Source organism: Trachinotus anak, unplaced genomic scaffold (assembly GCF_046630095.1).
Source record: "Trachinotus anak isolate AG129_WGS33_773 ecotype Australia unplaced genomic scaffold, CSIRO_AGI_Tana_v1 ptg000001l, whole genome shotgun sequence".
NCBI classification, from domain to species: Eukaryota; Metazoa; Chordata; class Actinopteri; order Carangiformes; family Carangidae; genus Trachinotus; species Trachinotus anak.
In genome coordinates this window covers 5713277-5727183 of record NW_027273852.1, presented here as the reverse complement: position 1 = coordinate 5727183, position 13907 = coordinate 5713277, and the positions used below count along the sequence as shown (strand labels likewise).

At 39.2% G+C, this 13907-nt stretch overlaps 1 protein-coding gene and 1 long non-coding RNA gene across 2 annotated transcripts in view; both read right to left on the bottom strand.

Annotated features, from left to right (window-relative positions):
* The window catches only part of cps1 (carbamoyl-phosphate synthase 1, mitochondrial), a 49484-nt gene extending 44459 nt beyond the window's left edge, over positions 1-5025 (bottom strand). The window contains exons 1-7 of the mRNA XM_071458872.1: positions 4677-5025; positions 3333-3442; positions 2893-3037; positions 1490-1579; positions 1342-1398; positions 1161-1253; positions 936-1025 (exon numbers count right to left, since the gene is read on the bottom strand). Coding sequence (XP_071314973.1) covers positions 936-1025; positions 1161-1253; positions 1342-1398; positions 1490-1579; positions 2893-3037; positions 3333-3442; positions 4677-4802 — 711 coding nt within the window. The 5' untranslated portion in view covers positions 4803-5025. The remainder of the gene's footprint in view (positions 1-935; positions 1026-1160; positions 1254-1341; positions 1399-1489; positions 1580-2892; positions 3038-3332; positions 3443-4676) is intronic.
* Positions 5026-7812: 2787 nt separating this feature from the next.
* LOC139625913 (uncharacterized) lies at positions 7813-13037 on the bottom strand. Its single transcript, XR_011692125.1, has 2 exons — positions 12612-13037; positions 7813-8052 (listed from the first exon to the last, which is right to left on the bottom strand). It is a non-coding gene; the product is annotated as an uncharacterized lncRNA (long non-coding RNA).
* Between the last annotated feature and the right edge of the window lie 870 nt (positions 13038-13907).

The following is a 13907-nucleotide window of genomic DNA, read 5'->3' as shown; positions in this document are numbered from 1 at the left end:
CATTCTGTAATCTTTGGATACAAATCCTATGAGGGTCATAATAATGTGGAGTCAGTCAAAACAATGTAATAGTTTTAAATAAATCTAACACTAGTTCAGAATTTGTACCTCTAGTTGTAAACATAGATCTTACTGGTGTCGTTATTGTAATGACACCAAATAAACCCATGATTAATGAATATTCTGACTGTTACAGATATGACCCATGCTGACTTGCCAAAATATCCATGCATTTGTTATTTATAATGAACGAAGGTCAGAGAAGATCTCAGACAGTGACAATATTTATATGTAGATTTATAATACAATTAAAAATGTGTGTGGTTCTCATTCTCTCCTATAAACTCCATAAAAAGCGACAGCATTATGATTTCCATTTAATCAACCATGAAGTGAGAAATCATTACTAATTTCATGTACTTATTATTAATTTACCAATTATTTGACAAATGAGAATGTTCAAAGAGCTAAACACTGACCAACAAACCAACAAATAGCAAATAAAGGAAGATAAGTTATCTGATAAATAAACAAAATTGAAGTCTGTTGCAAGAGAAGTCTGCAGGCTGCTTTTCTTGCTATTACAACCAATTGCAAGCTAATACATACATAACATAAAACCATTAACTAGAGCATAAAGAAAAGAGAAACCCACTTTCTGTTACAGCTGGATGACACAAATAAATACTACAGAATGATTTTTTTTAATTTCTGGAGCTCATTAGACCTAACATTACATATCTCAAAGTTTCTAGGTCAGGTTGAAGAAAACATGCGACAAAGTTGCAGTTGTTGATTTATTTTTCTATATTTGTGGAAAGAAGGTTCATTAGGGGCTCTGCCATAATTTCATCATTTCTAAGTGTGTAATCTAATGAGGATGATGGATGAAGATGATAAATATGTATTTTTTTTCTTTCTGTATTCATTCTCACCTTAACCAGCAGGCGAATGATGTTATGTTTAATACCACAATCGACGGCCACCACTTTGATTGGGTTTCCTTTTCCAAAAATTTTGGTTTCCTGGTAGGCAGGGGACACACGGCAAGAGGTTAGCACTCATCGACACCATATGTAGACAGAGAAAATGTGTTTTAAGTCTAGTTTTACCTGATGTAATGGGCACAATACGTGTTAAATATAAGTAGAAGCTGTTACCTTGGTTGAGACCTCTGCTACCAGATTTTTCTGGTTGGGATCAGATATTTCAACAGGTTCCCCATCAAATTCAATCTTCCCCAAAACTGTGCCCTGAAACCATGAGCAAATTTAAAACACAGAGTGGTCAAATATCCATTTACAAATGATCCATTAGATGACAGTTTTGTATTTTCAGTACCTTGTCTCTGATGGCCTTGGTAAGCATTCTGGTGTCTATCCCAAACAGTGCAGGAACCTTTAGAGGAGGAAAGTGAAAATTTTGGAAATTTACCAACAGCAGGGTCCTCTTCACTACTCTGACATTACTTTGTAATTTGACTCCTAACCTTCTCTTCTTGTAACCATTGACCCAGAGACTTGACAGAGTTCCAGTGGCTGTACTCATGGCTGTAGTCTTGAACCAGAAGACCAGATACCTAGAGGCACCAAAGCACAATATTAGCTTTACAAAAAAAGGTCAAACTAAAAAGGCATCTAAGTACTTTAGCCCATGAACTGAACATGTGTACCGTATGGTGTCAAGCGCTACTGCCACAAAACACTAAAATGTGTGTGAGCCTGCCAGCAAACCCTGAGCATGTAAAACTAAAAACAGAGAAATGCCATTTCAGTACCAGCAGAAATCTGTGTAGTGTTCTAAAACCACTCTGCTGCTGATGTTGTCTTTCATTACAGAATAACTGCAACACTGCAATGCTGTCGTTACATGTAGGGCTGCAACAATCTGCCACTGCTATTCTGCCACTTACCTTTTTGGTTAATCTATTTCAATTGTAATTGTAAAGATTTCAATCCTGGTTCATTTGGCAACACCTGTGATTACCATGGTAACAACAAGAACAATGTAATACTATGACCAAACAGTCTCTGAGCAGCTACTTTATCATGAATACAGCAGAAGAGTAGCTGGTATATCTGTTTACAGTGCAATAAAACAAACAAACACCGGCTGATTTCATATGGCATCCCCCTGAACCTCACTCTAATTACAAATTTTCTGCTGAATAAAAAAAATCCAAAAATGACTATGTCTTGTTTTGTAGATGTGTTTTAGATGAATGCGTGACAAACATACTGCATTTTATGTGTCTACTTCACAAGAAAATGTTTTGACTGTCTTGCTTTCAGTGTGAAGCAGTAGCAATAAGATGTTCAGTTTTCGTTATTAGCAACTTAATATAGCTCTGACAGTGTAAAGACAGCGAACAGTAAACAGTGAGACCAAAACCTGCCACTACCAATAAAAACGACTATGTAGAGAGCTCATTACTGAATGTAAATACTTTGAAAAAAAAAAAAAACATACCAACTACAAATAGTACCAAAAATTGTGTTTGGTTTCAGAAAATGAAGGATTTAACAGATAAATTTTTTTGTCTATAAAATGTCATACAATTGTGAGAAATGGCCATTACAGATTCTAACAGGTTGTTTTGTCTGACTACCAGTCCAAAAACAAAAGCATTTAGTTTACTTTCAAAGAAGCGAATGTTTACTTTTGAAGAGCGGAGTAGTTACGTTTCTGCATTAAAAATGGCTTAACTAATCAATTTTGAATTAATCAACCAATCAAATACTCTTTGTTAATAACTCAAGTCAGGGAAGAGACAAAGACAAAACAAAATCAAAACAACACAATAATATAAACGCAGGAAATTACAAGAATTTAAATTCACGACCAAGGTATCCACAAAACCTGAAACCTCTAAACAGTGGCCAAGTTTCCAACCTGTATGCGATCTGACTCCACATGCTTTCTCAAGCCAAGCTCATCCAGCTCCTGGGTGTTGGGTACTCCATAGTTCCCTACGATTGGGTAAGTCAGGGTCAGGATCTGACCTCTGTAGCTAGGGTCGGTCAGGGCCTCAGGATACCTAAAACAGGGTAAAGGAAGAACAAGTATTCAAGGATTTTGTGGTGAGGTGACGAAGTATGGAGATGAAGCATACCTCGGCCTTGTGGAAGACCTTTAAAACTAAATGAATACACCGAACATGCAAGACTGATATTCTGAAATTGAAAGGTTATGTCAAATATCATTATGGTATAAGTATATTTACAGGTTTTTTTATGTTTTCTTTGCTTTTCCTAAAATCTGACCTGTGCTTGTTCAAGTGCATTATTTTGCCTAATCTAAGTTTGATTCATGTCAGCATCTCTCTTTCTTACCCCACCAAGCCAGTATTGAAGACCAGTTCCCCTGCTACTGAGGCATCGTGCCCGAAGGAAAACCCTTTCATCCTGGTGCCATCCTCCAAGACCAGGTGGGCTGTCTGGGCCTGGCAGTTAAAAGAGAGCACACAGATGTCGAGAAAAATCTCACTCAGGAATAATGCATTCCCTTTTTATGAAGCGAATTTGGAAAGACCAAAGGCAAAACTTTGATGTGTTGTAGACTATGAGTTTAGGTGTGATGGCAGTGAGCCTCTGGGACCTCATGCTGAAACTGCAGGCCACTGTGAATTGTGCTGTGAATGCTGAGACAGACAAATCTGTTCTTCTGTTCTCTGCCTCTGTGTGTGTGTGTGTGTGTGTATGACAAATAGGTGAATATAAAGGTTGGTATGACCCACTATGACCTCCATCTCACAAGAGCAGTGACCAATAATACATTTCTTTTTTCTAATAAAATAGTCCTCGCTTCAAATACATTAATACAGATAAAATGTTGACATACTGATACATACAGTGTTGATTTAACCATTGCATTATGACTATAAATATAATTTTCATGCTCAAAAGTTGAACCAACACTTGAGCTTCAACCATAACTCTGTGTGGGATTTCTGGTATGTATTGGAGGTCGGATGTTGCAATCAGGCTGTATCATGATGCAATTCTCAATGGTATTTACAAACATGATGGATACGAGTCCAGCAGCTGCATGCTATACAACTGCTGCAACAGCAGCCTGGAAACATCATCAACTATACGTTTTTGTTGTTGTGAGCTGACAATCACAACTCCAAACTGCATTTAAAAGCTGTTAGTTTACTGCGATTTTACTAAATGAGATAACCACCAACAAAATGAAAATGACTTCCTATGTTTTTTTGAATTGAAGATAGCCAAGTGTCAATCCGGCGTAATGACATTTCACCAGACAGACCATGTTTCAACACAATTCCTACTTTTTCAACTGGCTAACGCTGCTAGTCTGCTGCCCACCATGCTGTGTTTCTGATGCAAGACTGCTTTAAGCGTTAATGGTAAACTACAGCTCAAGTTGAAATTATGCTTAAATAAGAACAGTTTCTTGTGCTTAGTGTATGCCGAATAAATAAATAGCCTCTGTTGTTTTTTTTTAAATAGGCAGTGATAACTTTTATATGTTTCCACACTTATGTATAAACAGGCATTACACACTTGACAGATTTCTCTGTGGAATTCGGCCTGAAGCTCAGAGGCACGCTGCGCTCAACTAGCGACACTTCTTATAAAGTCTTGAAAAGGCCAATTTCCTCCATTTACCACTGACAGCAACAGCTTTCACTCACACACCGTTTTTCTTACCTTTACACTAAAAAGTTTAGTAGTTTGAAGCCTCAGCCAGGCCGACGTGTTACCCACTCTCCTGCCAACCACACATCCTTGTCTCAGAGATCTAACAACGCTGCAAGCCAACAGGATTTTTGTCATGTTAGCCTAAAGTTACCGACACAAAAACTGACTGAGTAAATACACCGTCTTACAACCTGGCGACGGCAAAACTGCGTTAAAAGACAAATGAATGAGAGGGTTTTTGGGGCTAACCCTCGTGTCCTCACAAACAGTTCAACCGAGCGCTTGGAAAGTTCACCGGGATTGGCCGATGGGGCGTTGTTTTTCTCAACTCACGATGCGCACGGTGTTTAGATTGGTCCTCAGATAAACGCCTTTTTTTTTCTTTTCTTTTTTTTTTTTTTTTGCTAAATGAGAGGGATGATCTTGAGGTTCACATCTGTTAAAACATGCCAAATCACACGACGGTAGGTGTGAACAATTAACTGTTCTGCAGGCCAAATACATTTAACTATTTCTGGTGCATCATAATGTGAACCTATCAACTGAATAGCCATAAATCCACAGTAACAGTGCTAGTTTATGTTTTATTAGTTTTTTTTTTCTATGTTTTTCTACCTTTTTTGAATTTGAGCACTTTATAGACCTGAAACGTCAAACTGCCTCTTTATCACATTTTCTTCATTTTTCTTCAGGTTTCATTTTGTTTGCTGTCTGCTGCTACAAAGGAAGAAAAAAAATGCTGCAGTGACTATTTAAAAAAAAATGTCTACACATTAGGAAATATTGATTACATAAACAGCCTACATTTTAGTGTATTGAAAAGAAACTCAAGTGAAATGCAGGCCCACTGAGAATGACTGCACCTGCTTACAGCAAACTTTTGTGTGTTGCTTTCTGTGCAACAAACTCTTTACAGCCTTTTCTGTGAGATCAGTTGCCTGCAAAAAAAAAAAAAAAAAGGCAAACTGACCATGGACAGGCTCCATGGTAGTGGGATTAGAGCGGTCTGTGTATTTGCTGACCGCTGCGAGATTGGTCCTCTGTGGAGAAGGCTGCCTGACTGCCACTCTGCTGGGTTCAGCAGTCTGAACAAAGTGGGTGTGAGTAATAGGACCTGTGCAGATCAGGAAATACCTCCACTCTCCAGATGTCAGATTTGGAACAATACACGATGTAACTGTGTCACTCTGTAAAAGCTATGCTGCCTTTTACAAATCCCCAGCATTAAAAATGAGAGGGATAATGTGTCATTCGATTTTAAATGTTGTGCACGTAACATATACTGCATATATACATACGGCCTGATTAATTTGTGTCTTGTGTCTTAAAGTTTAGTTTTACATATGCTCCTCTGCATTTGTCTATACTAACACCACCCTGCTTCATGCAGATCATGTTGCTCTTGCCCAGATTTAGCGCTGGCTGCTCTCCTTCATCTGTGGAGCACTGGTGACATCCAGTGGTAATTTCTGCTCAAAAGATTCAGACGTATTCTGAGTTAGTAAACTGTCCTGTAGTGGCACATTTGATGTGTAGCTGACAGTGCAGCTCTATATATATGACTTATATTAACAACTGAGAGGCCTCTTGTGTCATTTTGCTGTCAGCCGTAATGGCTTTACAAGTGACATGACACCTACTCTGAAGTCTCCATGTAGACCACATATGCATATCTATTTTATATAGGAAGTGATGCATTAAAGCACCGGATCACTTAAACTATGTCTTCATTTACGCTGCTGTCTAAACATGATTTTTTCTCCACTTATCACCACTTCTACGTTTTTGGTGTTAAATGTCGAGCAGTGTCCAGGTGTTTTTTGTCGAACAAAATATTCAACAGAGGGTTGAGATATGCAGGACAATAATGAATCATTTTGTCTATAATCTATAATGACTAAAGTTCATCTAAAATTCAAGATACAACACCGGACTGATCATTTCCTGTCTGTGACAACAGCTGATGCTCATTACGTGTATTGCCTTTCTTTGGTTTGCCTTTGCCACTTGTTACATACAAGAGCTTTTCTTTTTATGTCATTTTATACCTTTAAAAGACAGCAAACATGGGAGAGACATGAGAGAGAGGATAGTCAAACATGATGATAATATAAACTTATCTCTAGCAGTTTAAATGATGTAGATCTGAATCCTCTAAAAGAAGCCATGAACACGTTTGGCTACAGCAGGGGACCCACGAGTGTGGAGTGAAGAGTTGATGTGTAACATTAGCCTCTTCTTGTTCTGCTTGATCTGGCTAATTTAGGTTAACTTGTGTGACTATGGTTAACATGAGTCACTGTACTAACTCTCAACATCTATTAGTTTCAGAACACAGAACCCACTAGACACTGGTGTTTTCCCCTGATGCCTCAGATCCCTGTACAATGATTAATCAGTTTAGTCAAAGTTGTCTTGAGAACAGTCACCACGCAGAAGATGTGTGGGCCTGTGAAAGCACAGGGAGTATTAATGAAATTACACAGGCCTCATATAAAGTGTGTAAATATTTTTAGACAGTGAGAACATGAAACCATTAAACACTTAATTAGGCGATGATTTTGTGACACTGTAACCACCAAACACAGTGTTATTTCCCGCTATAAAATAAAGCAGTAAGAACATAAATACAAATGCAATTATTTCCTTGCCAAAAGTTTGCATTGCCCCATAACCTGAGTACACAATTCAAATTCAAACATCTCAAGTGTTTTTTTGTAAATGATGCAAGTACAGCAGACTTATGGTGAAGGTTGTGCTCACTTTACTCTCTTTTATCTGCAAACACATATTTTAGGTATTTAAAACTGTGTAATATTGTCACTATAACTCAAAGCTTAATCATAGGAATCAAATGAAGCTTTCTTAATAACTGAAAGACATCCCATTATAGACCATTTCACACAATATTGTCACATTATCTGCACTGTAATGAACTCTAGAAGAAGGCTTATTTTAGCCTTTTTGTATATTTTCTAAATAAATTGATGATTTCCTCTTCTGTGCTGACTATTTCCATTTCAAATTAGTGGTGTTATGCCTTCAAAAGACAGCCCTGGTTACTTGTTGTCAATAATGACAGAATCACATACAATGGAAAAATTGTTGGGTGATGATTGAGAGAACACAAGAAGCCTGTGCAATGCACAGCATGGCTCTTTATTACTGTGGAGGGCTGTGATTAGCCGCCTTCTACATTCCTCCACTGATTGGCTTGGGTGCGGCCTAATGAGCTCCAGTGTCTGTCCTCGGTGGAGGCACCCCCACATTGTCTGCGGTTTCAAGTGTGAGTCTCAGATGGTGACTGAGCTTAAGAGAGGACGTAAATAGACAAGCAGGCTCCCTCGCAGCTCCCTTTGCCAGGTTTCCAAGCACAGTGTTGGTCCTGAGATGAAAGAAAAACATTAGATGGTTAATTTCTGATTTAACAGATTTAACAGATTAGAGATATTGACATTTTACGTATTATTCTAAGACAAGACAGAATACAAAGTGCTGGAGAGTTACAGTGCAGATACAGTGAAGTGCAAGATATGAGAGAATAGTCCAGATTTTAATTTTAAAAAAGGCAATGGTGAGCTCAAATGTTTTAAGCCTTGATTTGAAATAACTGAAATTTGGAGCAGGCCAGTAGAAAAAAACTGCGCATTGCCTCACCATGTCTAGTTTTGACCCAGATGAGGGAACTGATGATTTGAGAGGCCTGGACAGTTCATAACATAGTAACCAGCAATGATCAGTAACATTCAGTGCTTGATATAAACCAACAATAGTATTTTGAAATCAATTCTTCGACAAACTGTAAAAAAAAAAAGTACAAACCAGAGTGATGTGTTCTACCTTTGTAATTGTTTAAACCTTATATCACCCTAATATCACTAGTATTAGACGTATAGTAGCAGGAGTAGTAATATAGTAGCTTCATGGACCAGCAGTAAGTCCAGTTATAAATAATAAATAACTTTGTTATTAAATATGCATATTCGATATGTAAATGATTGTTATTCCATTCAATCACCCTTTGCATGAAAGACATGAATCTCTAGAAGCTGCTATAATTATCACAAAGTGCTTGATGCAAGCCTCCATAACTGTAAGGGGACTAACGTGCATCACCATCTTTAGAATTGTACTTTGCTCCCATCCTGGTTCACTGTTACAGTATCATGTTAGAAGAAGACCTTCGCACAGCGTCACCATCCTTGTTTTGGATGATGACAGTATTATTGTCTTGACTGCGACAGTAACTTCAGCTTCCACGGTCTTAAAGGAAGATCAAGTCATCAGCTGGAGAAAAAGAAGGAAGAGACTGTCCCTTTTGGACACTATCGGATTCCCTCCCTCTGCAGTGATGTAGTGCCCCCAGTAAAAAAGGGCAGCGAGTCGCTTTGTTTAGCCTGCCCCCATCTAATCCCTGTGTGGCCAGGGAAGAGCTATTGAGAGAGCGAGGGAGGGTAAGAGAGCATGCTGGCCACAGAGGCTGCATCAGCCCCCTTAAGGAGCCATGGCCCCCGCTCTTAGAAATCCCAAGAAACTTCACACCTCTCTGTAGGGACTATAAATAGGCTCCATCTGTCCCCCCAGGCTCAGTTACAGCCCCATTCCTTTTGGCATGGTTGGAGGGCAGGGAAGGAAGCACTCGGGGGTTTGAGAAAGGGGGGCTGGAGGACAAAACCAGGGTCCAAAATCTACTCTCTAGTCATCACAGATGGCTGCCTGGGTGACCTCTGTTGCATGTTTGTGGCAAAGGAAGTTCATCTGTGCTCTCTGTCATTTCCTTCATCAGAGCAACCCTCCAACTCTCCACAGGGGCAAAATGCCAGTGGCCAGGGAGCCTCCGCCATCTTTAGAATCGTACACCGCATTGCACTCATCGCATGATTTTTTTTCACAAGCTCAGGTTGTTCACTTTTCATTTATCATACTTAGCACACGAGGACTCCAAAGTTAGGACGGGAGCTATGTCTTAAAATCATTGCCTCTGTCTCCTTCACAGAATCTTTACTGCACAGTGCACAATTTCAAGGTTGATGTTTTAATCCTGCTTCTGGTAAAATGAATGAAATTTCTTCTACTCAGTAAGACTGCACGTCAGGATCCATGTTAGAAATATTGTGAGGTGGATGGTGAATTTGAGAGATGCAAAGCAACATGCCGACAGTTATAGCGCCTGTCCTGTCTTGACGCAAGCCTTGGGGTGATATTATGAAATGCCCTGCTTGTCCCAAGGACACAGCGAGAGAGTGAGGACGTGACACAGAAAAGATAGATCCCAGTTTGCAAAAGAATATCCCCCCAAGAACCTTCCTTTCATGCCGCTGATGAAAACCAACTGAGTTTACTAAGGTCTCTGTTTTATTCCATTAACATATTTTTCATGCCAGTGTGTGAGATCTCATATCCTGCAGCTTCCCTCTCTTGGCTATGATATCACTCCAGAATGCTCAAGCAGATTGAGTGAAATCATTTAAATAAAATGAAGTAATTGACTAAGTAATGACGTTCTGTTTAAATGCACCCTATTTGTTCTTTTCCATTTTGTACTGCACTCTGGTCGTCACATCCCATTACTGTTTTCTGATTATTTCAGACATCCCAATAGTGATCACTGCTGTTTATATCTGGTCTGTTTCACAACAGGCTCAATGTAATATTCATGATAAAGTCTGAAACAGAACTGTGTGGGAAGTTAGAGGCTGTCTGACCTAAAACCTCTTTGTAGAAAGGTTTTTGTAGAACAAATTGCTTCAGTTTCTACCAGAATCTTTTAATAGACAATGTGGACTTTTTGCACATTTTGTCATCCCAGTTGTTCTAAAAGAAAAAAAATATATTGTTTTAATAAGAAGAGAGCTAAAGAACTACATTTTCAAGCACATGTAGGCCAACTGGAAGACCAGACGGCCAAAGAATGAACACAGGTCAAGTAAAAAATATCAGTAGCTCTGACAGCTGTCATTTAGAGTCTAACTAGGATATTTATAGACCAGTATTGTTTTAGCTTGGTAGAAGACAGCCTGTAGCTTGAGCCTACCTACAACTTTTCTTAGCCATGTTTGCACAATGAGTCTTCAGATGGCAGCGTTGGTCTGTTGGTCTGTTGGTCATTGGGTTGGTCCACCACTTTGGTTCAGACTGAAATATCTCAAAAACTATTGGATTATCATGAAATTTGGTACAGATATTCCTATCGCCCAATAAGCAACTTTTGGTAATCCCCATGCTTTTGAAATTTCCTGTGAAATATCTCAACATCTACTGGATCATTGGGCAGAGAATATGGTACAGACATTCATGGCTCTCAGATGATTTAACTTTTTGACTTTGGTGATTTGCTGACTTTTGCTGTAGCGCCACGATGAGGTTTACATTTCTGGTTTTCTGTGAAATGTCACAACTATTCGATACACATGCATCTACATGTCCAGATGAATAATAATTATTCTGAATATCCTTATTAAGGCAAAATTTAAATTTGCCCAATATTTTAGATCATGACTAAATCCCTGCAAAACAAATGACAATTTGTTTTACTGCTGATTAGCAAATGTTGGCCGGCACACACGCTAAGCTAAGGTGGTGGACATAAACATTTTTCCTGCTAGACACCAGGATGTTCATATTGTCATTGCAAGCATGTTAGCATGCTGATGTTAGCATTTAGCTCAAAATACTGCTAAGTACAGCTTCACAGACGCGTTAGCATGGCTGTGGACTTTCAGTCATGTCTACTGTTCCCTTTCCTGGTAACTGACCTGCATTAACGTGCCTTGCACTAAACTATACAATCATTGCACAGGTAAGCGTAGCTGAATCGAGAGCCTGTAGTGCACTGGACCTCTGCATGGTGAAATGTCAGATTTTAAATGTGGCAACAGTTCGTCACAAAAACATCTCTCTCTTAGATGTATTTTATGTAGCTATTTTGTTGAGTAAAGACAGAGATGCAGGATTTAAAATGATGCCACCAACTAAGTGAAATTAAATTAGACGTCTATATGTGGAAAACTAAGCACACAAAGCAAGATCCTCCCTTGTCATAATATAACCCTTGCCTCTAAGAAGTGATTAAATGACCTAAAAAAAAAAAAAAAACTCCATCTGCTTGTTAAAAGTGTCTCTTTGAAAATAGCATTTCTGACATGAGGTGTAGCAATCTGTCTACCCAAATTGCATATTTTTGACTGTGGGGTTTTTTTTTAATACTGATACTAATACTTTTGCAAATACCCTAACACCAACCCAAGATCTTCTAAAGGTAGTAACAAAGTAATTTAACCAAAAAGAAACAAAAAGGAATCTCTGCTTCCTCTTTCATCATTCAACCAGATTCATGGACGTCAGCAGCGGTCACCAAGGACTGGTTGTTGAAACTGATCTTCAGATGGAGTATGTCACTGCTGTGCCCTTTACTGTACAGCTGAGGTTCCCCACCACCACCACCCTCTTTAAAGATCTGACCTTACAGCTCCAGTATGGATTTTTCCCAAAGGAGCCAAACACTGATGATAAATAAGTAAAAGGTTACATGTTTAGTCACATGGAAGAGATTGTTAATCTTTACTAAAGTGATACTTAGAATGATTCAGTGACAGAACACTAAAACGCATTTAGAAACCTGTTTGATCAGGCTGCTGAGAAAACATTAACCACAGAGAACTAAGCTACTTTTTCAACAATGTTTTTTTCTTTTTTCATGACATAAAAATTGGGAATTTGCACTGGAATTTCCTTAGCAGAAACATATCCGGTTCAGTGTGTTGGCATAGGTCATACACTGTGTTGGATAAAAAAAAAAAAAAACAAACAAACATGCAACTTGAATTTCTAAATGCAGTGGATTACTTGAGATCACTTGCAACTCAATGCTGTATATGATTCACACAACAAAACTTGGATCAAATAAACTTGATATCTCTTTTTTTTTCTTCACTCAAGCCAAACCTGCCATCACATCTTAATAAAGCCCAGCTCCTCCACGCTGCTGAATCCATTAAGATTCTATAGTGGAGCTCAGATTGGACTGCAGCACAGGTGCAAGGACTGAGGCAGAGTTTCTATCGGGGGAGGGAGAGAAGGGAAGTCAGACTCCGAGAAGGTGCAGTGGGGTGCCATGGGTGAGCCCAGATGACAGCTGAGGGACTGAGGCTTTCTCTGGATTGCCCTCGTGGAGATGGGGTCAGTGAAAGCAAGTGGGTGGGGGGAGTGAAGGGCCTGCAGAGTGGAGGAATTTAAGCAGCTCCGTCATCACCGGGCCCTGTCATGGTGGTGGTGGTGGGGGGGCTGCACCGCTGGCACTGGGAGACAGATATAGACAAGAATTAAGAAGACAGAATTGGCACTCTTAGCCTTGTCTGAGTTACTGGCATCAGCAGCTGAAAGCTTCACTAGATCTCCAGCACTCTGTGCTTTTACGTCACATCCTCCCCCAGGACAGGAGGTGACCGCTCACCAATAAAGAACCCCAAACTGAACACGGGTGCTGTTCTACCCAACACACATCGTCAGTGACTAGAAATAAACAATGGCTCATTATTAGATCTGAAAGACACCACTTCCACCTTCTGTGAAATTTGACAATACTAATTTCAACTAGTTTGATCAGTTGCCTCTACATATTTTTTTCTTCCACTTGCATTTATTTCTTTTTCAGTTTACCACACTGTTTGACACTAACTCATATATATTCTGAATAACTTGGTTTCAGCACTTCACTGAAGTCCTGATGATGCTCATTCTGAATAAAATATTCAACTAAATATGCCATGTTTTTATGGCAGCACCATTACATCAAAAGCAGACATGCTAGATGTATTGTGGATCATTTTATACATATTTTTATACCATATTTTCCCCACATTCAGCCTGATGATGTAGGCTGATTGTGTTTCTGGGAACTCCGGGATCTGTGCTAGAATTTAAAATAAAGTACGGTGCAATGCTTGACTACACAGCATTAGATGGAACCTCTGATGAGTACAGCAACAGTCAGAGATGAGTTATACTCACATCTGAGATGTTGTGGTAAACTGATGTGAGTATAAAAACTGATAACACATGTTGATATCCTGACACAACCTCCACCCATAAACACTGTTAATGTGAGACTTGACTCCTGAATATCTGTCTCAAAGGATAAGGTAGATAATGTCATCCAACTAAAATGTGAGTGAAAAGAGTTGAGGGTAAGACACCATCAAACACTACACTGATACAGTGCTCAGGGCATATGACCATGAG